Source organism: Mirounga angustirostris, unplaced genomic scaffold (genome assembly GCF_029215605.1).
Source record: "Mirounga angustirostris isolate CCGP_5_RB_7025 unplaced genomic scaffold, mMirAng1.0.hap1 SCAF_14, whole genome shotgun sequence".
Lineage (NCBI taxonomy): Eukaryota > Metazoa > Chordata > Mammalia > Carnivora > Phocidae > Mirounga > Mirounga angustirostris.
In genome coordinates, this window is record NW_026991722.1 from 88,577,458 (window position 1) to 88,603,730 (window position 26,273).

The 26,273-nt window shown below is 53.3% G+C and overlaps 3 protein-coding genes and 1 long non-coding RNA gene across 8 annotated transcripts in view; 3 read left to right on the plus strand and 1 right to left on the minus strand.

The window, feature by feature from the left end:
* ZNRF3 (zinc and ring finger 3) overlaps positions 1-11,229 on the plus strand; it is a 151,160-nt gene extending 139,931 nt beyond the window's left edge. For all 4 annotated transcript variants that reach the window (XM_045887397.3, XM_064578605.1, XM_064578604.1 and 1 more), the window contains 7 exons: positions 1,602-1,676; positions 2,098-2,229; positions 3,813-3,923; positions 5,098-5,265; positions 6,842-6,944; positions 7,700-9,430; positions 10,749-11,229. In XM_045887397.3, the coding sequence (XP_045743353.2) occupies positions 1,602-1,676; positions 2,098-2,229; positions 3,813-3,923; positions 5,098-5,265; positions 6,842-6,944; positions 7,700-9,430; positions 10,749-10,789 (2,361 nt within the window). In that variant the 3' untranslated portion in view covers positions 10,790-11,229. The remainder of the gene's footprint in view (positions 1-1,601; positions 1,677-2,097; positions 2,230-3,812; positions 3,924-5,097; positions 5,266-6,841; positions 6,945-7,699; positions 9,431-10,748) is intronic.
* A 3,656-nt stretch (positions 11,230-14,885) lies between these two features.
* CUNH22orf31 (chromosome unknown C22orf31 homolog) lies at positions 14,886-17,082 on the minus strand. The gene is made up of 3 exons (XM_045886463.1): positions 17,014-17,082; positions 16,422-16,868; positions 14,886-15,323 (listed from the first exon to the last, which is right to left on the minus strand). Exons 1-3 carry the CDS (start codon positions 17,080-17,082, stop codon positions 14,886-14,888), a joined length of 954 nt encoding a protein of 317 aa, XP_045742419.1.
* Positions 17,083-18,895: 1,813 nt separating this feature from the next.
* On the plus strand, positions 18,896-23,802 carry LOC135362457 (uncharacterized). Its single transcript, XR_010407198.1, has 3 exons — positions 18,896-19,017; positions 22,685-22,800; positions 23,564-23,802. It is a non-coding gene; the product is annotated as an uncharacterized LOC135362457 (long non-coding RNA).
* A 740-nt stretch (positions 23,803-24,542) lies between these two features.
* KREMEN1 (kringle containing transmembrane protein 1) overlaps positions 24,543-26,273 on the plus strand; it is a 67,875-nt gene continuing 66,144 nt past the window's right edge. Inside the window, exon 1 of one of the 2 annotated variants that reach the window (XM_045887395.3) lies at positions 24,543-24,753. In XM_045887395.3, the coding sequence (XP_045743351.1) occupies positions 24,657-24,753 (97 nt within the window). In that variant the 5' untranslated portion in view covers positions 24,543-24,656. The remainder of the gene's footprint in view (positions 24,754-26,273) is intronic. The other variant, XM_045887396.3, reaches the window with a different exon arrangement.

The following is a 26,273-nucleotide window of genomic DNA, read 5'->3' on the forward strand; positions in this document are numbered from 1 at the left end:
TCTTTCTTCATTGCTCTGGACAGTCCCCTGCCTCTCCATTGAGTGGCCAAGATTGGGAACTGGAAGGGACCCTAGTGGTAATAACTGGCTTCCTCCTCCTCTTACAGGTGGGGAAACTGAGACTGGGACTCAGATTCAGTGACTTGCCTACCGTTGGCAACTTGTCAGTCCCGACTGCAGCTTGCTGGTGAGGCAGTGGGGTGGGATGGACAAGCGGTAGAAGGGACTTGAAATTGAGTCTCAGTTCAACAAGAAAGAGTCCCAGGGGAAGAAGGACAGCTTCTGCAGCATAGCACACAGGGCTCCCCGGGCTCATTAAGTTGCTGGGGACTTTGCAGTATCCGGAGGATTTCACAGTCCTGCGTCTTTGGTACACGGTGCAGGGACTGGTCTGGTAAAAGCTGTGGGATAAGACTGCCCTCTAGTGGGCTTGTGAAGCCATTGGTCCAGCTGCTTTCACATCTCCTTAGGTTCAGTGTTGCCTTCTTATGCTGTATCCCCGTAGTGATTATTTCCTCAGTAGGAATGCCTTCAATTCAAATTTTATTCTTTGTCACGCATTCTGGCTCATAGAGTTGATCTCTGAACACCAGCCATTATTTGCCCATCTTGTAGGAGGTTTGGCATTTTATTTTGTTGTTGTTGTTTATCCCCCACCTTAGAGGTATCTTACTTCTCTAATAAAATTCACGTTCCTAAAAGCAAGGGTTATGTCTTATGTCTTGTGCTTCCACAGCTTTCATCCTGTTGTCTGCTTAGCTGGACATGAAATTAGAAGGTTCGCTGGGATAGAAAAGAATCCTCCCTCAAAACAGAATCCCACCACTTTACATTTGTTCCTAAAACATCCTCATCTCAGCTCTCTGATCCAGAGTTCCCCAAGTGGTTGAATCATCTGAATCCCTCAGAAAACTTCCAGAACTCCGTTTCCTGGGCCTTCCTCCAGCCCTGCTGAATCAGTCTCTGTGGTTTGAGCCAGGAAATCTGCTTTACAAACTTCCCAAGTGGTTTTTGATGTGTAGCCAGGTTTGTCAGCCAACTGCTCTAAATCCCCATTTACAATTTTTTTTTCATAGCTGACAGCATCTCCAAAGGTTTTCAGCTTATGTCAGTTATTAAAATTGACCATTTTGAGATTCCTTTGGAAATATTTGGTGTGCTGTTCTAACTGCAGTCCTGGCTGACATGGGAAGGAAGAAGGACCACAAGAGAAGGACCAAAGGCATTTACTTGGGTTGCCAGGGGCTCTGTGTTCACAGCAGAAAATACTGAAACCAATACCTTCGTGCTGACTGGGCAGGTCGTTGATGTGTTTTTAATGTTTGGCCGGACAGGGAGACAGAGGTTAATCGAGTACCCAGTTCCTAATTTTCACCTATTCTGACTCGTCTGGTTCTCAGATTAGCCGTACAATGTAGGCGGCATTGTCCCTTTTCTTACAGATGGGAAAGTTGAGGCTTCGGGAAGTTAGTAACTTGCCCAGAGTCCTGGAAGTTGGTGACTGTCAGATTCTGCATTCGAATACAGGTCTGATTTCCAAGGCCAGCTTTGGCAAGGTAAGAGGACCAAGAGTGCCAACCTGTTCTTTTTAACTCTGCCAGGCCAAGCGGGCGGTGCAGCGGGGAGCTACTGCGGTCATCTTTGATGTGTCGGAAAACCCAGAAGCTATTGACCAGGTAAACCGCGTGGGGCACGCGGCGTGGCCATCCCCCCGACAGAAGCACTGTTAGTTAGCTGGGCTCGTCACAGGGGCATCCCCCTCGCCTCGGGGCTCGGCACTTGTCTGCTGACGCTAGAAACCCATGTTTAGACATCATTCCTACTCCGAGGCAAGGGTATTGAGTAGGCATGAAGAGCCAGGAAGTTGGTGGTTGGGGGGCATCTTCAAAGACCCTTCTGGGCCTTCAGCCTGCCCAGTCCGTCCTAAAACAAGCATCATTCTCCGCCTTGTCCTTCAGAAGCTCCAAGGCTATAACGCTTGAGGACTTTGAGGATTTTCAAATGGCATTTGCTGTTCTTTTCCTTCAGCCTCTCTCCGTCTCTCTTGCTTCTTAAAGCAAGAGTGTCTTTTAACCAGAACCGTCTTTTCTTCCTCAGCTAAACCAGGGCTCAGAAGACCCGCTCAAGAGGCCAGTGGTGTACGTGAAGGGTGCAGATGCCATCAAGCTGATGAACATTGTCAACAAGCAGAAAGTAGCTCGAGCGAGGATTCAGCACCGGCCCCCTCGAGTGAGCCTCGCCGGGCACCCTCTCTGCTGCTCCCTGTGCCTTTATTCCCTTTGGGCTTTGGGCTTTTGTTCCTGTCTTCTTTCTGTGTCAAATGCTGATACAGCCTAGGTTCCTACAGTTTAGATCAAACGTAAGGCTGGAGGCGAAGGAGAAATGTTACCCATGTCTCTTTATTTTTTAAAGATTTGAGAGAGACAGAGAGTGTGCACGAATGGGGGGGTGGGGCTCAGAGGGAGAGAGAGAGTCTCAAGCAGACTCCACACTGAGCGCAGAGCCTGATGCGGAGCTCGATCTCACTATCCTGAGATCATGACCTGAGCCAAAATCAAGAGCCAGACGTTTGACTGAGCCAGCCAGGCAACCCCCACCCATGTTCCTTTAGAGAGGATTCGAAAAGACCTTCCAGAAATAGATGATTTTGTGCTAAAGCGTCTCTAGTCTCTTCCACCCGGCATTCCCTCTTGGTAGCCTCCTGTCCTTCTTTCTCTTCTGTCCTGCCTCCCTCTGAAAGGCTGAGGAGGATTGAAGGAAGGAGTACCCGGCTTCCTGTGTCCCCCTCCTTCCATTTGTCCCAGACTAGAGAAAGAGGCCTGTACTTTCTTTTTCCCGGAGGGTAAATTGCATTATTGAAAACCCCTAACTTAGTGCTCGCTTCGGCAGCCCACATACTGAAAACCCCTAACTTATATTTGAATCTGGAACACTTAGCTTTCAACTAGGATTGAAGTTTATGCCTTGCAGGTGGTTGATGAAGGCTTCTCTTGAGCATGTCAAAGGGACACTGCTGGCCATTGACTCTTAACTGGCATCTTCTGCCCAAACCTCAGGCTGAAGGTTCTGGGAACCTGGGGCAGGTTTTATATATATGTGTGGTTTATTTCCATATCACAAATATTCACATATGGGATGATTCTTTTGCACGCACAAAATATCTAGATACCCGCAGCATTCTATTAGCAAAACTCTATTCCTCTTGGCTACCCGCATGTCCTAGATGAAACGGCTTCAAGATTTTCGGAGGCAGTGTGTCCCGAGGAAAAGATAAGAACTCAGAGTAGAAGGGATGTGCAGAAGAACCGCCTTCGCTGGCTTCTTTTTAAAGGAAAAAAGCGCGCTTTGGTAAATGTGACTCATTGTAGTGGAAGCTGATCTTTGTGGAAGCAGCATACAATTTTCTGAGTTGTTGTACACCATTAATTATATGGTTAGTAATCACTGTTCCCTCAAAACATGACACTCACTCCTTTGTCCCATAAATATGATATTTGTGTTTATTTGGATGGGCCTCTCATGCCGGTTACAGCGAACTTTGCGCTCTTCCATGGGGAGCTAGGCGTTCTGACGCGTGGGCTCTTGGCCGAGAGGAGGCCCGGCCGAGACTGCAGCAGGCCTCCCCCTAGCCACACCGTGGGGGGCTGCCTGGGCCCGGAGAGCACAGCACGTGTGCAGGTTAGCAGAAGCCCAGGTGTTGCCTGCAGACGAGGGGAGGGACACACCCGAGTTGCCCCAACCTTATCCCAACCCGTGTGCCGATCCCCAGGCTGAAGAGACCTGTGACTCATCGTGTCTGTGTTCTGTTCCAGCAACCCACTGAGTACTTCGACATGGGGATTTTCCTGGCGTTCTTCGTCGTCGTCTCCTTGGTCTGCCTCATCCTCCTTGTCAAAATCAAGCTGAAGCAGCGACGCAGTCAGGTAATACCTCGGAGCTGCCCACCAGCGCAGGTGCCCCGCCGCCTGTCCCTCGTGGAAACCAGGGTGGGGGCCCGAGCTCCACAGCCTGGTCCTGGTGACCTGGGCGTGGCGGAGATGGAGGAAAATGAGAGCAAAGCTCATCACCCTATGTCTTCTCTGTTCCAAAAGGGCCAGAACCACAAAGGCCGAGCACTGGGAGGGCTTCCAGCTAGGGGGTTTTCTCACAAAATGTCTCAGCGTTCACACGGAGCCCTAGAGCCTTGCTCCTCAGATATGACCCGGGCACCGGCAGTATCCCCTGGGAGCTTGGTAGAAATGCAGACCCTCAAGCCATACCCCAGACCTGCTGAGCCGGAAGCTGCATCTTCCAAGCTGTCTGGACGATTCCCAGTAAACAGAGTAGCCCCTTTCGTGCCCCAGTGGCACATCACCGTGCTCGTAGGAGGGCAGGTTTGGGGGCAGAAGTTGATGGCGGGGGTAGGTGGGAATCTAGACGTGCCCCGTGTAGCGTGACCTCTCAGGAGACACAGTGGACGCCGATAGGCAATCTGTCGAGAGGATCGCCCACTGCTCGCCAAGTGAGTGACCATCACCAGCCCAACAGAGCAGTGGCTGCGTTTGGCCGGCACCCGGGCGCGTTGTCTCATTTGCCCTCGGAACTTTCTTCAGGGTAAAGAGGAGGAACCCGAGGGCGCCTGGGTGGCTCAGTTGGTTAAGCGACTGCCTTCGGCTCAGGTCATGATCCTGGAGTCCCGGGATCGAGTCCCGCATCGGGCTCCCTGCTCGGCAGGGAGTCTGCTTCTCCCTCTCCCCGTTTGTGTTCCCTCTCTCGCTGTGTCTTTCTCTGTCAAATAAATAAATAAAATCTTAAAAAAAAAAAAAAAAAGAGGAACCCGAGGCATCGAGCAGGCCAGTAACTCAGGGTCTTGCAGAGTCCGACCAACTAATTGAAGGCGACCTCTGCTGGGACTGCCACTTGGGAGAAGCCTGGGTCCAGACTGATGACCCTCAGGAGTCTGGAAAACCTGTGCCGCGGCAGTCTGAGTGTCCAGTGCTCTCAGAAGCCTGTTCTGGTCCGATAGAGGACGAGCGCTATGGCCGTCCCCGTGGCTCTAGGGGTGACTCCCAGTTAGTACGTCCCGGGCCCTAACCTGGACCACGTTCCGCCACACAGAATTCCATGAACAGGCTGGCTATCCAAGCTCTACAGAAGATGGAAACCAGGAAGTTCAACTCCAAGAGCAAGGGGCGCCGGGAGGGGAGTTGTGGGGCGCTGGACACGCTCAGCAGCAGCTCCACGTCCGACTGCGCCATCTGCCTGGAGAAGTACATCGACGGGGAGGTACGGACAGACGCAGGGCCCGTCCTGGCTGGGGAGGAGGTGGACAGGTCAGCGGAGGTGCCCACGACCTGGAAGGACAGGGCCCCAGGTCTCACGGGGGTGGCCGGGGACATCCTAACTGCTGCTCGCCCTGAGAAGTAGTGGCCTCAACATGGAGACACTCTCTCCAGGGGGCCCACCTCTACCCACGTCATTTCAGAAGTTGATCAGGAGTATATGGTAGGCCAGAAAAGGTCTGGTGTTGAGAACATTGACACTTACTGACTTAACTTTAGAATCACTCTTCTGAAAACGGACGCTTGACTCGAAGCAAACCTCTCCTGCAAAGCCGCGTGGCACGCGGGTGTTTTTCCTTAGGAGACAGGGGATGTGATGGCCCCCCTTTTTCTTCTAGCTTTTTATCCTGAAAATGTCAGACCTTCAGGAAAGCTGGAGCAGTCATACAGTGAATGACATGTCATTCACCCGCACATCACCCTTTGCTAACATCGTGCCGCGTTTGCGCAGTCTCCTCGCAGACAGAGGCGTGCATACACACACGTTTTGGGGAGTGGGGAGCAAACCACTCAAGAATCAGTTGCAGGCATTCGATGCCCCTTTAATGAAAGCGTTCCACTCCCGTGTAGACTATGGGGTGAAAATGAGTTTTTGCAGAGGCCTTTAAATTAAGAGAGTCTTGAATGGTCTTTAGGTGCAGACTGCCTGTATTCCAGTCCTGGCCCAGGCAGGTTCTAGCTTTGTGATCTCGGGCAAGTGACTTCATTCTCTGTGCCTACGCTTGGGACATGGGCCCAAGACTGACATGCGCTTCAGGTGATCACGAAGGTTACACAAGAAAACACAGGTAGAACTGTCCGACGGTCAGGAACAACGTTAGGTATTAGTCTGAGCATTACTGTATTGAGCTGGTCAGAGAATGGAAAAACAGAGTAACACTAGCACACTTGGTCGGGGGAGGGAGGGCGCTTTGGCTCAGGAACTCCAGAGGTGGTTGTGCCTCAGAAAACTCCATCACCTCCTCTCTACATAGGCTGCTGTGTTATAAACGATGTTCCCTCAGGTGAGTATTCACGATCAAGCAAAGGAGAGGACAGGAGAGCTTTTTCTTCCAAGTCCCGGGCATCTTCCTTTCTACTCATCCCCAGTTGCAAGGCCTGGAGGGAGCCACCATCCCAGAGATACATAAGGTCTTGGGGGGTACCTAGCCTCGTCTGCGCACGCCCGGGGCTGCGGAAGCTCTCGGCTTTGGTCTTCCCTTGTGTGTGGCATGAGTGTGAATGCCTTCCTCTGGCAACAAGAAAGGAGCCAGCTTCTGTGTGCTTCCTTCCTGGACGCCGAGGACTGTGGTTGGGGCTTCTCCCTAGAAGCCACACGTGGGTGCTGACTCAGGGAATTGTGTCCACCTGTGGCTAGAGACCGGGAGGCAGGTGAGGAGGAAGCCGCTGGTACGGGCATGATGAACAGGGTTTCTCGGCCATGCTGGGCTCCTCAGGAAGAAGCGCATCCGGGGCTGGAGGCAGGACTGCTCTCCGCCTGGGCCCCGCCTTCAGGCTGCGTGTCATCTCTCCCTTCCCAGGAGCTGCGGGTTATCCCCTGTACTCACCGCTTTCACAGGAAGTGCGTGGACCCCTGGCTGCTGCAGCACCACACCTGCCCCCACTGTCGCCACAACATCATAGGTAATTGTCCCCTGCATCCGTTGTTGCGGCAGGGTCGCTGTCCCTGCCGAGTGCCTAGCGGGTGTGGGGGACAGGCTACAGACTGGTGAGCGAGCGTTGCCCTCCAGACCTGGAGGTGTGGGGGGCCCTGGGTTTTGGAGTTCACCCGGCCTCCAAACCCTCAGGAGAGCCTGGCCCGCAGAGTCGCCCCGAGGTCACATTCTGGCTCTCCCAAGAACCGGCGTCCTGACCGTGAGCAAGGCAGCCGGCCTCTGCAGGCCTGAGGCCCACCGGCGCTTCGGCAGGAACGAGCGTGATGACGCTCCGGTGCCCAGCACCGCAGGGTCGTTCCCGCGCCCCAAGAGACGAGCGCCAGGTGGCGGGGCTGTGTTGTCGTCCGGCGTCCCGGTCCTACCGGATGAGGGGGCCGGGCTGCAGGCCGCACTCCGGAGAGCTGTTTTCCCGGGAGCGAAAGTGCCTTTCATCTTGGTGTCCTTGTTGCTGGCTGCAGGCTCCCTTGGCGTCTTTGGCAGGCCGAGCCCAGGGGAGGCGGGACACGGGCCCTTTCAGGTGTGGCTGCCCCGCAGCCGGAGGGGTGGCTCAGCCTCTGCGGGGTGGCCAGGTCTGGTGAGGGCCCAGCAAGGGCCCGCGTCCTGAGACGGGGCACGTGGGCCGTGACCGAGCCCGCCGCTTCGCTCTCTGCCCTCGGTTACCCCTCCGGCCCGCAGCACTAGCGTCCCCAGCCCCGCTCACTTTGTCGCCCCGCCTCTCCCCAGAGCAAAAGGGAAACCCGAGCGCCGTGTGCGTGGAGACCAGCAGCCTCGCGCGCAGCCGGCAGCAGAGGGTGATCTTGCCGGTGCACTACCCCGGCCGCGTGCACAGGACCAACGCCGTCCCGGCCTACCCCACCCGCACGAGCATGGACTCCCACGGGAACCCCGTCACCCTGCTGACCGTGGACCGGCACGGGGAGCAGGGCCTCTATTCGCCGCAGACCCCCAGCTACATCCGCGGCTACCCGCCCCTCCACCTGGACCCCGCCCTGGCCCCTCACCGCTGCGGCCTGGAGCACCGGGCCTACTCCCCAGCCCACCCCTTCCGCAGGCCCAAGTTCAGCGGCCGCAGCTTCTCCAAGGCAGCTTGCTTCTCCCAGTACGAGACCATGTACCAGCACTACTACTTCCGGGGCCTCAGCTACCCGGAGCCCGAGGGCCAGGCCCCGGCCAGCCTCGCTCCCAGGGGCCCGGCGCGTGCCTTTCCCGCGAGCGGCGGCGGCGGCGGCGGGGGCGGGGGCGGCGGCGGCGGCGGCGGGGGCCTGCTCTTCCCCACCGTGGTGCACGTGGCCCCGCCGTCCCGCCTGGAGAGCGGCAGCGCGTCGAGCTTCAGCTGCTACCACGGCCACCGCTCGGCGTGCAGCGGCTACCTGGCCGACTGCCCGGGCAGCGACAGCAGCAGCAGCTCCGGCCAGTGCCACTGCTCCTCCAGCGACTCCGTGCTGGACTGCACCGAGGTCAGCAACCAGGGCGTGTACGGGAGCTGCTCCACCTTCCGCAGCTCCCTCAGCAGCGACTACGACCCCTTCATCTACCGCAGCCGGAGCCCCTGTCGCGCCGGCGAGGTGGGGGGCGCGGGCGGCTCGGCCCGGGGGCCGCCCGAGGAGCTCCCGGCGGCCCACAGCCAAGGTGCTGGGCGGGGAGAGCCCTGGCCCGCGCCTGCCTCGCCCTCGGGGGACCAGCTGTCCACCTGCAGCCTGGACATGAACTACAGCAGCAGCTCCTCCCTGGAGCACAGGGGGCCCGCTAGCTCTACCTCAGAAGTGGGGCTCGAGGCTTCTCCCGGGGCTGCCCCAGACCTCAGGAGGACCTGGAAGGGGGCCCGCGAGGGGCTGTCGTGTGCCTGCTGCTGCGAGCCCCAGCCCTCCACACTGGAGCCCAGCGTCGCAGTGGCGGGGGGCAGCACGTCGTTCCTGGGCCCCACGGGCGGGGAGGCGCAGCCGGGGAGCGCCCAGGGCCTGCACGGCCTTCACCCAGACCGTTTGCCCAGGACAGAAGGGGTGAAGCGCGAGGGCCTGCCCTGCTGCTTCTATGAAGAGAAGCAGGTGGCCCGTGCCAGCGGAGGGGGCAGTGGCTGCTACGCCGAGGACTGCTCGGTGAGCGTGCAGTACACGCTCGCCCAGGAGCCCCCGCCCGGCTGCCTCCCGGGGACCCGGGACCTGAGCCGGCGCATCCCCATCATTCCGGAGGATGTGGACTGTGACTTGGGCCTGCCCTCGGACTGCCAAGGGACCCATGGCCTCGGGCCCTGGGGTGGGACACTGGGCCCGGATGCCCTGCGGCCCCACCGAGGCCTGGGAGCCAGCCAGGAAGAAGAGCCGGTTCTTTGCTGCCAGGCCAGGGCTCCGCTCCCGCCCGGCTGCCCTCCGGAGGGTGCAGAGGCCTCCGGGGCCAGCTTTCCCGGGGCCCCCCAGGACACTCAGGAGTCCAGCGCCCCCGCCACCGAGGCTGCAGGTGAGAGCAGGAGAGCACAGTAGGCCAGAGTCGGGGTCCTCCTCTTTCTGCAGGTGGTTTTCTCAGTGACTTCCTCTGTGCCCCTGACTTTAAAAATGCCATCTGCACCTGATGACTTCCAAAGCATTAGTCCCCACCCCGGCCCTGCTCTGCGTTCCACTGCAGCGCTCTCAGATTCCTCCTTCTGCGTGCCGTCCCCCCCACCTTCCTCCAGGCTCCCCACCCAGGTGCTCGGGCTCAAACCCGGCACTCTCCTGGAGCCCGCCGCGCCCTCCATACTCCAGTCTCCTGGGCTTCTCATCCTGCCTGTGAGGACCACGTGGGCTTGTTTTTTGCCCCTCGTCCAGAAAATCGAATCCCCAGAAAAGTGAAACTTAGCAAAGGACGTGCAGAATCCAAGTCCAGAATTTTCATTCCATTCAGCAAACCTCATCAAGTTGCTCTAAAGTTTCCAAACATTTTGTGTCAGTAATAAACACTCCAGCACCTTTGACACATTCCACTTCCAGAGTATATCCCTAATTTATCTCCCCTGCATCCCCACCTGCTGTCTCCTCAGGCAGGCCCGTTTCCTCTCTCCGCGGCCAAGGCAGTGGCCTTCTGGTCTGCACAGGAGCCACGAGGGGCTTTTTTGAAATCTATGTCTTTACACTGGAAAACCCTTCAGTGACTTGCCATTACCTCTAAATTTTAAAAATATAAACCCCTCACCCCATTCTGTATGATCGGCCCCCTGCCTTCCCCTCGGACCACCTCCTGCTTCACTCACCTCCTTGCCACTTGAGCCTTCTGTGGCCTCTGCCCTGTTCCCCCAACAAGCCAAGTTCTTCCCAGCTTCCAGACTTCTCTGCCGCTTCTCCAGCTCTCCGCTGAAATCCCGCCCTCCAGCCCTGCCCCAGGTCACTATCACAGCCTCTCTTCCCTTCCCAGGCTATGGCAGGCTGAGGCTACTTGGTTCTGAGGTCTGTGGGCTCTGGGAAGGGATCTTCTTCTCTGTTCTTCCCAGTGTCTACAGCAGTACCTGATGCTCATCTTCAGATGTTGTGTTTTCCTGCTACCTAAGGGCTTCCAGAAGTCTCTGTGCCTCCAGATGAGGGAGGCTGCCTGGCTGGGAGGCACTCGCGCCCCCAGCACAGCATGAGGATCTCTCAGCAAAGGAGCTTTGCTTCAGCCCTTTGCCCTATACACGGTCCGTCTGGTGGTGTGAGCTGTCACTCCCTGAGAGCCTGTAACACCGGGGATGGGCACCCAAGTCCCCTGCCTGGACCCTGTGTGTTGTGCCAGTTCTGTCCCCTTGATGATTTGTCTCTCTCTCTAGGACAGAGATCTCCCCCAGCAGACGGCGGCACGGGAGCCTGAGCTCAGAAGGAATCTTCCGTGGAAATGGGGACTGTATGGAGACTCCCAAGCTCTGACTTCCTTCAGAAAAAAAAAAAAAAAAAAAGATTTTTTTTTTTTTTTAGCTTTGACAAACACACAAAAGTGGTAATAAAGCGAGCCCTCCTTCTCAACCCAAAATGTGAGCCGCCTGTGGCAAACTGCCCCCACCCCTCCATTAACAAACCAACAGACAAAATTCTCTGAGTCTTTTGCCTCTTTTGATAACATGGTATATTCTGTTTTGTAAAGTGTGTGTGCTTGGGGTTCTGAGGTGTGTGGGATTGAGTTCTGTGCTTTGTTTTTTAAGATATTATATGTAAATGTAAAAAGTTATTTAAATATATATTTTAAAGAACCCTAGCCGCCAACTTTTGCTGAAAAAAAAAAAAAAAAAGAAATCACTGCTGCATTAATTGAACCACATCATGTGTAGATACTGTTGTCTCCCTGGAGGGAGCTCAGGCCTTTGAAAAGCTCAGGGCTACACCTGCCTTAGAAAATGAACCAGAAACTTGAAGTAAAGCTAGTTGATATGGGTACAAACTCTGAGGAACAATGCAATGCTGCCTCTTTCTTTCTTGTGGCAAATCCCAACGTACAAAGTTTCGGGTCTTCTCAGAAGCCGTACCTCTCCAGCCCACCCGTGTGGGCAGCTGACGGGAACAGCTAGGGATAGGGCGGAAGGTCTGCAGCTCTGAGGAGCTGGGACAAGCCATCGCTACGCAAGCCCCAGGGTGACAGGGACGATTCAGCCCAGTGTTCCTCAGTCTGTTCCTTCGGGTCATCGTCTTGGGTAAAAGGACAGAGTTCACAATCCTGAAGTCGGGCTTCCTACCACTGGCTGAAGAAGTGGTTTGAAGGGGTGTGTGGGGACAGACACCCAGGAGGAATGTAGTTTTGCGGCCTTAGTGTCTGGGGGGTGGAAAGTGCTCTCAGTAACCCAGAGAAGGGACAGAGGGCGCTAGAGCGCGTCTGTGCCCATGGGTCCGTGTGGGCGCAGCCGGTGTCCTTGGGCTGCCTTCCTGGGGACCCCACAGGGTCAGCACCGAGCTCCGTCTGAATGATACATTTCCCATCCCATTTCCCTCTGGAAGCACCGCTTCAGGGTTATTCAGCCCTCTGCCTCATGGCTGAAGTTGCTCATCTCGCCTGCAAATGTCTACTATCCTTTCTACCTAATGCACTATTACGTATTGATTCTCCATGAGACAGAGAAAGAGACTATCAGATAGTTTAGCCCCAAAGGGTAGGCTTTTGTATATTTTTCCAGCCTTTTGCTGTTCTTGTTTCCAAGAGGGAGGGAGAGTTTTAAAACCCAAACCATTTTTTAAAAAGATGTTTCCATTGTAAAAGGGAGAATCTATTTAAAGCTATTTCAGATCAGGGATTGTCATCCTTTTTGTCCAATGTACTTCTTGTTCTTAAGAAAGTTCTGTTTTTGTTTTTGTTTTTTTAAGAAGAAAATAAACCCATTAGCCCTTGTGTTGACTAACTCCTCTGGTCACTTTTACTCATCTTACTCATTTAGTGTCATCTGAAATGCTCATTTGCAGAACAGGAACCTCACCACCTTGCCCCCCCCCCCCATAGTGGGGAAATAGAGACCACCCAGGGTTGCCATCAAAGACGTGATGACCCCTCTCCAGTCAGGCCAGGGTCCACACGAGAATATTTTTGACTGAGAATCGCACTGTATCCCAATCCTTTTTGCTTTTTTTTTTTTTTTTTTTAACCCAGTCTATGCTGAGGAAATTTACCTACTTCTAGCCAGGCTTTGAAAGAAATTCCAGCATCAAATGATCGAGCCATTTGCCATTTAGGAACTCAGTGCGGTGAGATTTGTCCTCCAGCCTCTGAGGTGCAGTCCCTGGGGGCTGCTCCCCCCGGGTCTATGCCCAGCACACCTGTTGGCGAGGGTGTGAGAAGCGTCTAAGCTGTCGACATGTGATCCGGGCCGCCTTTATTTCTCGGGCCAGGAGTAGCAGCTGCTGAGGACAACAGCTTGCATTACGTGGTTTTAGGGAAGGGGTGCGGGGAGGGGGGGGGGTGGCTTCTAACATAAACTGCAAAAAAGCAGTTTATGTTGAGATTTTTGTTGTTTGTGGTTTTGTGTTTTTTGTTTGTTTGTTTTGCTTTGTTTTTAATGCCTTTGAGTGCGTATTCTCTCTCCTTTGCCTGAAACCATACCCCCCAAAGTGGCTTTCTTTAGCCTGGTCTGGGAAACTACTCAACGGCCTTAAGCAATAAATAGATGAGTAGATAATGTGGCTTCCACGGGGCTTATTAAAATAAATGTGTCCAATTTTCATTTGAAAGAGCAATAATTACAGATGGCAAAAGAAACACATTTTTGTAGTTTACAGGGCAGTAGAAGCAGAAAAATGAAAATGTTAAAACTTTAAATATCAGCCATTGTCTTAAATTTCTGTTGGCCCACCAGACAGGGAGGTCACCAGAATATAGTAACCAGCTATATTCTTGCCTCGCCGTTCAAATCAAAAGAAATGTCTTCTTTGAAGCTGTAAGACTCCGGTAATGAGGACCAGTATCTTTGTCAGGGGCCTGTCAGTGGTCTGTTGGGGTCTTATAGCCTTGGAAACTGGGAGCATCACATTTTCCATTGAGAATCACCACCCCACCCCACCCCCCAAGCCGGACTGTGACTGTTAGGCCCGGTCCCATGGCCCAGCCCTGGGTATGGGATGGCCATGTAAACTGAAGAGTACTGGAACCAGCTAAAAAATGGGGGTTTGGGAGTTCTGATCAACAAGGTACCTCTTTATGCTGGCTCTGACTCTCAATCTCTCCCACCTCTCTTGAAACCCAAGCCATTTTATAAAGCCCGATCTGCTGTCCCACCACTCAGACCCCCCCCTTATGTGCTGCTAGTTTCTACTCAAAGCTCATGCAGGACTAATGCTTTTAAAATGAGGTCTAAAAAATAATTACTAATCAGAGTATTATTTTTTAAACAGACCTGCCTTTTTCTATTCTTTATATAAACTATTGTGTTGGTCTAACAAGACACTATTTTGAAATGTTGTTTTTTTTTTTAATTTCTCCCATAGCACTTAAAAGATATTTTGTAAAGACTTTGCTGTAAAGATTTTGTAATAAAATGGTCTAAGGGCTCCTTCTCCAACATTACCATTTTTTTAAAATGTTTTAAAGGCTAGAAAACAACTTATGTATATTCTGTATGTGTATAGCAGCACATTTCATTTATGGAAATATGTTCTCAGAATATTTATTTACTAATATATTTATCTTAAGCCATGTCTTATGTTGAGAGTGTGACATTGTTGGAATAATCATTGAAAATGACTAACATGAGGCCCTGTAAATACATGATAATTGCACACAGATTTTACATATTTGCCGACCAAAAATGATTTCAAACAAGTTGTAGTCTTCTATGGTTTTGTAACAAATTGTACAAATGACTGTAAAAAAAAAAAAATACAATTTTATCAAGTATGTGTTACATGTTGTCATTGCTCTGTTTGGTAAAGGTCTACAGATCCCACCAAGGAGAGGTTTGCACGACGCAGTGCCTTTAACTCTTCCGCCTTGTTCGCGTAAGCGTCTGGAGGATGTCCTCCCCTGGTAGAGTAGAGTTCGTGTTGTTGGGGCCTGGGGTGCTATCCTGAGAGAGCGTCTGCTACAGAGAGCGGGTGGGATTATGTCCTTGAGACGGTAGTGGCTTTTCTGCTCAGCCCTATGTGGAGGCTGTGAGGGAAACAATAGTCCGCTTTTTTAAAAATGAGGAACGTGGGCCGTTGACTTCGTCTGCCTGGCTTTTTCCTGCCTTGGAAGACCGAGAGGCCCTCAAACCCCTATTAAGGAAAGGGGCTCGTAGGGAAAAGACCCCCAAGCATTTAGCCCTCGACATGACCTAATCATGAGAGTGGAGAAGGGCCACCAGTATGAAATGAATCTCGTACCCATTTGTCTTACTTCCCAGGGAGGCAGTTACTAATTTGTAAAGCACTCCGAGATTATGTGGAAGGTGCAAAGTGGTGTTTATTTTTCAGACATCTAGCAGAGAATATCCTAACCCCGTGAGCTCCCGTTCCTATTTCTCACTCTTTAATTTGGGCCATTTCTTGGGCACAGGCTCCTCGTGGACCCCCAGCTGCTTCCGGCCAGGCAGTGGGTCCTGGGCCCCTTGAGGAGTGGCAGCCCGGCTGTACAGAGCCTCCCAGAGCTTTTGTTTGATGGCCTTGCCCAGCTCCAAGCTGTACCTCTTGGGGGACCCGGAAGGATTCCACAGCATTGGCTCAACCACCGAGTGGTACAGAGCCCTGTAACCCTCTGCGGGGAGGCCGTGGATGGTTAGCTTGTCCTCCGACAAGTGCTGTCTCTTTCTGGTTTCGGGAAGCAACGCTTGGCCCTTCCAGGCCACTGTCCCAGTGTCCCCGGGTCGGGCTTGGGTGGCAGCCACATGTTCAGCATATCTGCTCTCAAGATCTTGGCGGACGGTTACTTTTTTCTCCTTTGAACTTTCTTTACTCTAGCCAGGAAGAAAGCAGAGAAGTCAAAGCTAAAACTTGAGAAGGGAGCTCCGAATAATTATCTGGGATTTATGTTCCAGTGTCTTGGTTCCAGCCACCACCGCCATTTGTCTAGCGTGTTCTGGTTCCCTGAATTCCTTCATATATTCCCCATAACCCTGTAAGGTCAGCAGGAGACCATTTTTTTGTTTTGGGATTTTTTTAAAGATTTATTTATTTATTTATTTATTTGAGAGAGCGAGAATGAGAGAGTACATGTGGGGGGAGGGTCAGAGGGAGAAGCAGACTCCCTGCCGAGCAGGGAGCCCGACGCGGGACTCGATCCCGGGACTCCAGGATCATGACCTGAGCCGAAGGCAGTCGCTTAACCAACTGAGCCACCCAGGTGCCCCAGCAGGAGACCGGTTTAAAGGCAAGGGAACTGGATTTGTTTGGCCCAAGTCGGCACAGTGAGAAGGTTCTTAACCACAGTGTCCTCTACTGAATGCCACGAAGGATCTTAGGCATTTCCTCTGCGCCAGGTTCTGTTAAAAAACCTTGTGCATTGTATTAACTCAACCCTCATGCAACCCTATGGGGGTGAGGCCGTTTTCCCCATTTTGTAGATGACAGAGAGCGAAGAGGCTAAGCCCCCGGGTGTCCTCAATTACAGTGAGAGCCGGGACTTGGAGCGGGACAGCCTAGCTCCAGGGGGCACTCTGAGCTCTGCGGGCCCCGTGGAGTGCTGGACCTCTCCAGACGTCAGGTTCCCCAGGTGGAAGTTCATGGCAAGATCTGAGGCTCACCTCCGGTGTTTGGGTGTGTGTGCCTAAGGGCACCGCCCATCTCCGGGCCTTTCCCACCCTTATTTTCCCTTCACGTCAAGTGTTTATGAAAGCCACTCCATCCTCCTGGAGAACTAGGCAGAGGGTAGACGGCACGAGCCCAGATCGGGTACTCTCTCCATTACATCGTGCCGCTGCCCCCAGCCCCACCTCCACAATCCTGTCTTTAACTTTAGGGTTTCCTTCCCCCTGTATAAATCTCTTAAGCATTAAGTGTTCCCGCACTTACATTGCCCTGTCCCCACTCCATCAAGTTTTCTCCACCCCCGGTACCTTGATGCCTCCTGCCGGCTTCCTGAGCCTCGGTGAGCCGGGGCGCTGCCCCACTGGCCGTCTGCCCTTGGAACCAGTGGAGTTTCTTATCCTGCCCCGCGGCGTGGCTCTTATTGCCAAATTGTCCTTGGACTTTAATCTCTTCGAGGGCTTTGCTTCTCCAAACCTGCTTGGTCCTGGGCAACATTCATCCTTCAGTTGTCGCCTGAGCACCAGCTTAATCAGGGAGAACGAACTGGCGACTAAGGGATCCTTTACAACTTCCCAAGAAGAGGTGGTCCTGGGTGCTGGGGTATTGATGTTCTGCTTTGCACACATCCTGGCCGTCCAGATGTTGGTGAGGGTCCGTGAGTCCACATAGCAGTCCTGAAGCCTGGTGTTCAGCAAGATAGACTGACGGAGCCCATAGGTGGGGAGGCTGGGATCCCGTCTCACATAGATGGGATGCTAGAATTACAAGGGGAGAAAAAGGAATAAAAAAAAGAGAGATCAGTTCTCAAGCAGAGACTAGAAGGCCTAATACAAACAATGTTTTACACATCATTCCTTCTATGCAGCTCTCAGAAATCTATCCATCTGCTCTCCTGCTCACCAGAGCATCTTGTACCAAGTAAGGAAACAAGGTCACGATGATATTCAGGCTCTCAAAGAACATAGCCATGCTTGGGCTGGAAGCAGAGGTTTAGGGAGCATTTACAAGGAATCAAAGACAATTCCTGTCTGCTGCAAGGCTTAGGGACCTGTGGCAGGAAAGGAATGGGGATGGGATCACTTGTGATTCCTATTGGAGCTGTAGTCACCCTTCGACCAGGCTGCAAGACAGAAATGACACCACGTAAAGTTCTGCCAAACCCTGAACACACTTTCTAATCAGACCACCATGAGCCAAGAAAGGCTGCTCAACAGGGAAATACTGGGGCCCATAAAGGCAAAAGCTCAACGTAAGTGACGCAGACCTCCGTTTCCTGGGACCAGCCAAGAACAAGAGAACAATTTGGATAGAATTAGAATCACACACTTAAAGAGACCTGGCCTTCTAAGAAATGTCATCTATAAAAAAAAATAAAATCACCTTACCATTATTTCGGTTGCCTTAAATTTTATTTTAGCTAGCTTAGTAGGGGGAAGAAATATGTATTTTCTTTTCCCTTTTTCTCTTTTGCTTTTTTTGATTGTTGCTGTTGTTTTGCTTTGGTTTGTTTTAATATTTCTAGTCACCTGTCTTTCTCTGCCTCAGTCATGTATGAGCAAATTGCAGTTTGTTTAGATTTTTGGCTCACACGCAGGCAGTTTTGAACCATGATCTCTAGTATTTGTGATGTCACTTTGGTTTGTGATGTGGGGGTGGGTGGGTGTTACATCATCAGATTTTATAGTTAAATTAGGCTGGAAGAAGTTCTATTTTGTTGTGCTTGCAGCCTCAGGAGCTGGCAAAGCGCTCATTTCCCTCCAGAAGGGCTTGGGTGAATTAGGAAGGTCCTAACGTTCTTAAGAAGCATTGCTTTGCACACAATGGGAGTCAAAGATGCAGACTGTGGTTGTGGATGCAGGTAGTGAGATAGATCCTTACATGTGCAAAAGTGGCCTTCTCGGGTCCGTGCACATAAAGAAGGTACTGTTACATTCTCAGAATAGCTGCCAAGGTTAGGGACCAGAAATGAAAGAACACGTTCCTGCCGCCCTGGGCACCTCTCCCTACATGTCTCTCCCTGGGAGACTACATGGTTTCTGGGATGCGGTTTTATTTTACATCCCCTGGCAAATTCAGTAATTAGAGCTGTTAGCAATGTCAAGGGCTTGAAACGGGAACAAAGACGCTTCTTCCTGGTAACTCTTGGGCAATGCCTCGCTCCTTATCAGGTGCTCGTCCTGTTGGTGGTTTTGAGTTTTTATACACAAAATGCCAAAGGAGGCTCCCTCCTGAGGGGGAGGAGAGGGAAGGGATGGAAAAACAGAGTATGAGGCTGGCAGGAGCTCCTGGAATCGTATGTGTTGCCTGTTTGATTTTTCTGAGTGTTGTCCCAGGAGTGAATCAAAGTCTGCAGGCAGACCGCACCGCAGGCCACGGTGGAACCACCCCCAGGCCAAAGGCATCTGGACCCACAGACGCTTGGGAAGACAATGGGGCCCATTCAGTGGGGAGCCCTGGCCTCACCTCCCAAGAGGTGGGTCAGTTTTAGAGCAGGGTGCTGGAAAAGGGTTTGTCTCTGGGAAGGCCTTGCGCATGTCTGGAGATTGGGCAGGCAAGCATCCTTTCAAAGCTGGTGAATCCTGGAGGGGTGGCACCAGGCTCTTGGGCCACTGTCTGCCTTTGCCCTGTGTGGGCAGGGACAGAAGGGAACTCCCGGGCAAGAAAGGAATTCTGGGAGTAGCTCTTCTGTTTCTCCTCTCGAGGCTGGCCTTCCCACACCTCCTCTTTCCAGATACTCATCTGTTGTATTTACTTTCCTAGGCCTTCTTTACTCAATGCCTGGCCAGGTGACACCACTCAGACTCTGAGGAACGTGCTGAATCTCCCTCTTCCGGCACAGAGCTGTTCACACTCTTAACTTCAATCAAAATCTGCCTCCTCCCCCTGCAGTGTAACTCACTCCCAGTAGGTAACCCCCATGCTCCTTAGAACTAACCCAGGGTAACGTGGCTTGTGCTATTATTCCTCCTACATCAGTAAAATCTGAATTTATCAAAAGCTTGCCATAAGCCAGGCACTGTTCCAGGCACTTCCCAAGCATCATCTCATGAAATGCCACCAACAGTCTTATGAGTTTGGGCACTGTCACCAGCCCTACTTTACAGATGAAGAAACTGAGGCACAGGTTGCTCGAGAACCATGCCCCAGATCCCAAAGCCTAGTAACCAACAAAGGCTGGTCTCAACCAAGGTCTACACCACCCTTGCTCTTCACCACTCAGAGCTATCACTGTGATGCTTTGCCTCTCATCTGGTCAGCCCATCCACATACCACCCCTGGGCCCAGTTCTAGTCCTATCCTTGACATGAGATCTTCTCTGGGCTCACGAGGTGGTCTGCCCGAGTTGACATCCCAGATCCATCTCTCGATGGGCAAGTGAATTCACATCTCTGAACCTTACTCTCCTCATCTGTGAAATGGGGATAGTAACAGTGCGAACCCCAGGATCACTGTGAGGATGAAATGGGACAAAGCATGGGAGGCCCTCGGTATGGCTCCTGGCACACAGGAAGCCTCAATAAATAATTTTCTTATTAATATTATTACTGTGGCCCATTCGCTCAGCTGACCCTTTCTTGAGCCCCTGTTGCCCGCGGTATGAGTGACATAACTCAACATTTGATATGAACCTCATCTCGGGTCCTTCATGAGGCCAAGCAATGAGCCTCTTGAAGTGGGGAATGATTCTGATCTGACTTGGGTAGCATGACATTTCTCTTCCCAGGATCCACCTTCACTAAACATTTGTCAGATACCTCAACCTCACAGAAGTGCTATATTTACAGGAGCTACATTTCCCTCTGGTTGTGGGAGTTGCCCGGAATATCTCGTGCTTCCTGAGATGGCAAGGAGAGAGGGTACCTGAGGATATACTAAGGAAAGTGACTGGTCTTTAACAGAGATTGTTCAGAATTATAAAGTCAAGATAGAAAGACTCTATTTGGTCCAGGGTCCCGAGACTATGGGGCAAGAGTTTCCACCATTGGTGCCAACACTTGGTCCAGAGAACCTGGGGTTGAGGCAGCAGGGCTTCGGTGTAGTTGAAAGGACTATTCCTCAGTTTGATTCTCCAATGAACCTTTTTATTCCGCTGAGCTCAGTCTAGATAGCCTTTATTTTCCACCGATTGTTTGGAGCTGTACTTCCTGACATATCTAAACCACCACTTCTATTTGGAAACACATCTGCCCTTCTTTGATGCCTGGCCAAGCTTTCCTCACCATATTTTTAGCTCCTATAATCTTTCTTCTTCTTTCTTTCCTTGACTACTACCTTTCTTCTCTTTGATTCCTCTTTGCTCCCACTCTCCTTCTGGAAGGTCCGTTGATAACGAGGAAATCGAGCCAATTCATAATTATTCTCGTCTTCCCCCTTCATGCCCCATCCCCAAATTCTAGTGGAATTTAGTTGTTTCTAATTTCCTTGGAAGATGTTTTTATTTTAATACCCAAGCAGTAAACTTCCACACCCATGTGGGAACGTATCTGAGGTTTGTGATGTAGAAGGTTTAGGAAAGAAGAGAAAAACTTTGGATGAGAGAATTAGAGAAGATTCCTGAACCATGATGCAAACTCAGAGGACCAGTGATTTAAACCACATGTGCTGAACGTGCACCTATCATGGGCCAAGTATGTGAAATAAGGGTGCCCTGCTCACCCTGGCACCCCTTCCCACCGGACTCAGTTCTCTGACGGGGCCATCTGGATGCCTCTGATCGATTACGTTCAAAACAAAATTCCTTCGTTACCCTTATCCCCATCAGAACAAGCAAACCACTACTTCTCTTGAGTTTCCCATCACTAGCTTTCTGACTCAGAAATCTGAGACAGGATCGGTAACAGTATAGTGCTGAGCCGAGCCAGAGGCTAAAGATTCTTGATATTTCGTGCAGCATGAATTTCGGGAGGGCACTAATTTATCTTCTTAAAGATATTGCATTGAAATAATGTTTATGAAATACATTTAGTATATTTTTACAACTTATTAAATAATATTTATTTATTTATCTTGATTACTGAGTTTTTTGGGCCCCTTAAAGTTGTGTGCCCGACGTGAATGCCTCACTTGCCTCACCCTAATCGTGCCCCTGGACCACTCGGTAAGTATTTGTTGCCAGAACCCCAGAAGGACAAGTAGGCAATTCACCAATGTAGGAATCTAGTCCTGGAGTCCCACCGCCTGGGTTCAAAGCCCAGCTCCGCCACTATGTGACCTTTGGGCAAGCCATTCAACCTCTCCGTATGAGGGAGGTGGTGAGGGTGCCTTTCTTCTAGGGCTACTGGAAGCATTGTGTGAAGTGTGACGGCAAGCACCATACCCTGCCTAGAGTTTAGCAACGTCCTCGGTAAATGTTTGCTCTCGTTGTTATTAGAATTGGGCTCCTTACCCAGGGCTCTCTCCACAACATGGTGCCTTTTGAGCAGAAATTATTCCAACGGGAGTTTCAAAGATACCAGGATCCCCTAAACTCCACCAGCTGAGCTCTCCCAGCTTCTTGGCAAATCCTGCTGCCCTCGGAGGAATTGAAGGGCTTGACGGCAGAGCATAAGTAGGCAAACAGACAGACACCAACATTTTCCTGGAGGCCCAGGGGCTGCAGTCAATGTCCTCACTCTCTCCATGAAATAAATCCGCTAAGCGGCTGAGGCATGTGAAGCATTGAAATGAATATCTTAGGCTTCTTCTTGCCAGGGGCCGGGACCACGTAACTGAGCAAAGACCTTGAGCTGTTAAGTGCCCTGACCTAGACCCACTAGGCTATATTTTTAGCCTCTGTGCACTGTTTCCTGTGCTGGGCTTTAAGCTAGCAGAGAGGGGAGGGAGGCCTAGGGAAGGTCAGAGGGATGTTCCTTAGAGCAGCCAGCGGGAGAGGGGCTTGAACACTGTATCTGAGTTCTGTTGTACAAGCCAGCTTCGCGGGGTGGGCAACCTGCGTCACGTCCCCCAAGTCCAAAGGGCCCCACACTTGGTTTAACGCTCCGTCATAGGCATCTTAAAATTCTTAATCATTTTGAACAAGGGGCCCCAGTTTAATTTCTCACCCAGCCCTGCAAATTACATAGCCCATTCTGGATTCTGGTTGGACACAAGGCCAAGAGAACCAACCGAAGGGAGGGGCTGGTACCCACTCAGCAGGAGTGTTTTCCTGCGGGGGGGCAGGACAGGCTGAAGCTACTCTCAGGAGGCATAAATCCCCAGACTTGGCCACATCAACCCTATTTTGAACCTCTTGTCTGCGCCTTCCTATTTCCTCCTCAGATACCAGGATGAGATGCCAAAGAACCTTGTAAACTGTAGAGAGCTGTGTCCTGCTTTGCTACTATGTTTCCCTGCACTCTGTTTAAAACAATTCACAGACCATTCACCAACAACATCATTTGCTTGTCTCTGTAGAACTTTTTGCTCTCTGAAATTCACATTATTTCTAGGAGGAAGGGACCAGCTTGTCTTATTGGTGCTCTGGGTATGTTCCTCACTGAATAGTTGTTGAATGGAGGAAGGTTCGCCTTTATTGAGTGTCTGCTTTGGGCTGATGTTTTCACCTGCTGTTCTCATTTCATTCTCCTTCAAGGTGCTCCTCCTGCCTGCACCTTCAAGGACGCATGTTACAGGTGAAGAGTTCTCAGGTCCTGCTGGAGGAAGGTGGTTTTGGAGGTGGAAAGGGTTCAAGATGGTGGAGAGGAGAGGGTGAGTTGGAGACACCAGGTGAGATGTGGAGGATGGGGGGGGGGGCTGGGCACTGGGTGAGGGGTGTCCCCTTGAGCCAATAAGGAGCCCAAGAGGATCCCTGAGCTCAGGAAAGAGACAGTGAAAACAATGAGTGAACAAGATTCTTCTTGCCGTGGCTCTGGGTCCTGTGGGTGGAGAGGGACCAAGATTGAGAGGCCTCGTGGGAGGTATCTGCACCTTTGGGGCCCGGTCCTGGAAACAGCTGGGGAGCAGGTTGTGGGGAAGCAGACCCTGGGAGTGGGCGAGGGGGCGCAACGTCCGCGTACCTAAGGCGGGCCGCGGAGCCCGCGGGGCAGGGACCGCCCCAGCCCCGCTCTGGGTGCGGCGAGTCTGCACAGGAGGGCAGAAGCTCCCGCCGCCGCGCAGGGCACAGGCCCGCACTTGCAAGCCCGGGACCAGGGACTTGAAAGCGGCCGGCGCGCCGCCCAGACCTGCCCCGAGGGGCGTCGCCGCGGTGCTTTAGGCGGGAGCAGAAGGAAAACCCCCTCTGCCTGGGGGAGTGCGGGGGAGGAGGGAGGCCCGGGACAGACCCAGAGTGCAGCCGGGGAAGACCTTGGGGGCGGGGGCCCGAGAGTTTCAGTCACGCGCTCTCTGGGCCTCAGTACCCCAGTCTGTAAGAAAGCTTCATTGCCCCGTCCACTTCCGGACTCTATGCTGGGCGCTTTACTTTCTTCTATCTCATCGAATCTTGTGACGGCCTTGTATTATTCCCATTTTGCAGACGACGGAAGCTCAGACAGAGCAGGAAACTTGCCCCAGTTGACAAAGGATGTGCGATACGATTCGGAACCAGGGTTCAGTATGCTGCCTCCTTTGTGGCTGCAAGAACTGGGATGGTAGAAGGAACTCACCGTTTACTAAGCTCCTGCTGTGCGCGTGTGAAAGTTCCTATGCATTGCCTCATTTAGTACAACTGCTTTGGGAGTATGCTATCAACGCCCCCATTTAACAGATGAAGAAACTGAGGTAAGAGAGCTATTTTTTCTTAAACCTACTCAAGGTCTTACAGGTGACCGCGTGGAATGTGAACCCGGACAGAGTGATTCCAGAGCGCTCTTTTTTAAGAACTTTTTTTTTTTCCTAAAGATTTTATTTATTTATTTGATAGAGAGAGAGACAGCGAGAGAGGGAATACAAGCACGGGGAGCGTGAGAGGGAGAAGCAGGCTTCCCGCAGAGCAGGGAGCCTGATGCGGGGCTCGATCCCAGGACCCTGGGATCATGACCTGAGCTGAAGGCAGCCTCTTAACCTACTGAGCCACCCAGGGGCCCCCAGAGCGCTCTTTTTTAAACTACTACGTTGAGCCAAGCAGGGAAAAGCGGTTTGCAAACTGCTGTTCTGATTATTACCGCTGCGGTTGAGCCCGCGCTGTGGGTCACGACCTGAGCGAGGGTGGAGCAAGGGTCACTGGGCGCCCGGCCTGCTCCAACCTAGCCAAAGCTCCGCGTGGGCACTGGGAGGCGGAGCCCCGGACCCCGCCCCTCACCTGCTGGTCCCGCCCCTCGGTCGGACCAATAACGTGCCCCGTGGGGGCGGGCCCAGGTGTGGAAGGGCGTGTGGGCGGAGCCTGGAGCGTGAGTGGCAGGCGCGGCGCGCGCTCCGGGAGGGGAGGGTGTGCGCAGTCGGCTCCGCCCCTCGGGTCTCGGGGCTGAGCCGGGCGGGCCCCGCACGGCCGGGGCGGTGGCGGCGCTGGGGAGGGCGGGCCGGGGCGGGGCCACGCCCGAGCCCCGCGTCTCGCTCCCATGGCCGCCCCCGGCTCCCCGCGCTGCCCCCTCTCCCCCGGGCCGCGCCCCGGGGCCCCGCACTGACGGCCCATGGCGCCGCCCGCCGCCCGCCTCGCCCTGCTCTCTGCCGCCGCGCTCACGCTGGCGGCCCGGCCCGCGCCCAGCCCCGGCCTCGGCCCCGGACCCGGTGAGTGAGCGAGCCCCGGCGCCCGCCCTGCGCGGAGCTCGCCTGAGGGGCGACGCGGGCCGGCCCGCCTTGGGGGGCCCAACCACCTAGCTCCTACTTCCCGGGACTCCTTCTCCCAGCCTCTCAGCGACGCCCCCCGGCCGGGGCGGTCCCCCGCCTCGGAACCCGGGGCTTCCCCCTCAGTCCCTCAGTGACGCCCCCCGGGGCCGGGCGCCCTCTTGGCCTCAGGACCTACTCCCGGGATCCCTTAGCCAAACTCCTCAGCTAGGCCTCCTGGGCTGGGTCGTCTCCTCAGCCTGAGGACCCAGGACCCCCTGCCCAAGTTTCTCAGCGACTCCCCCCGGGCCGGGATGCCCCCTCTGCCCCAGCACCTCCCGGGATCCTGCCCTGTCTCTCAGCGACGCACCCCGCCTCGAGACGCTACACCCCCTCCCCAAGCCCCTCAGGGACTCCCCCGGGGCCAGGATCCCCTCCGCAAGCCCCACGGCGACGCCCCGGCGCCCCGCGCCTCCCGGCTCAGGAGCTGGTGCGGAGGCGAGCGCAGCGGACAACCAGCCTCTCTGCCCCGTTCCCGGCTGCGTCCGCTTGCCCGACACTACTTTCTGCCTTGCGAGGAGTCGAGTTGACTTGCCCGCCCTGCAAGAGGCAGGTCCGGGTCGCCGGACGACCCGCTGTATCCAGCCGGGACTCCTCTTTACCTCCCGGGCCGCTTTGAGCCTCCCAAAACTCAGGTGCGGGCCTTGCTTGGAGAGAGGAAAAGAAGGGGTGATGGGAAGCCTCCCCTACAGATCTTAGGGTGCTTATCCCGAAAGCGCAATGCAGAGCCCCATTTCCCAGGTAATCCTACACTTTAAACAGGGTCACTCACTCCCCAGGCCAAGGCCAAGGACATGTCTCCCTGAGGTGGGGCCCTGGACTAGGATGGAAGCTGGGACTTTGCTTAGCTTCCATACACACCCTTCTTTGCAGCAGAACTTTTTCCAAGTTGAAGAGCAGGCACGAGGGCGTTGTCTGGCCCAGTTACATTTCTCTGCAGGTTGTTTGGGTGTTGAGAATTGGGCATTCGTGAAAGGGACGGGAAGGGTTCATTACCCGTTTGCCGGAGTAGGAAAACCGGCTGAGGGTTCTCCACCCAAAGTCGCAGACTGTGATGTTGGAAAGACAGGATTTTGTTGCCGAAGGAAAACTCAAGAGTTGCTTTGTTTACTTACCAGCTTGGATGAGTGAAAATGATAGGACTGGGTGTTGTCACTTACTATGTGATTTTGGGCCATGACTCAGCTCTCTAAGCCTCAGTTTCCTCATCGGTAAAGGAGGGATAGCGAGAACTCCCTTTACCTGGTGTTGTGAAGATAAAATGATATACTGCAGGTAACACCCACATATAGAAGGCAGCCAATAAACATATTTTAATAATACTTTTTATAGTGCTTCACAGTTCACCAAGTGCTAGACACCTCATTTGCCCTGAGATTGCTATGAGCTTCCAGTCTGATTAAGCCCTGTAAAAGGCAAACCTT

Excerpts from the sequence above, each read along its gene's own strand:
- CUNH22orf31 (XM_045886463.1), bottom strand. The coding sequence starts at position 17,082 with ATGGCTATGTTCTTTGAGAGCCTGAATATCATCGTGACCTTGTTTCCT. Across the intron at positions 16,869-17,013 it reads ACTTGGTACAAGATGCTCTG|CATCCCATCTATGTGAGACG; the intron begins GTGAGCAGGAGA and ends TTGTAATTCTAG. Across the intron at positions 15,324-16,421 it reads AGCCGGCAGGAGGCATCAAG|AGTAAAGAAAGTTCAAAGGA; the intron begins GTACCGGGGGTG and ends CTTCCTGGCTAG.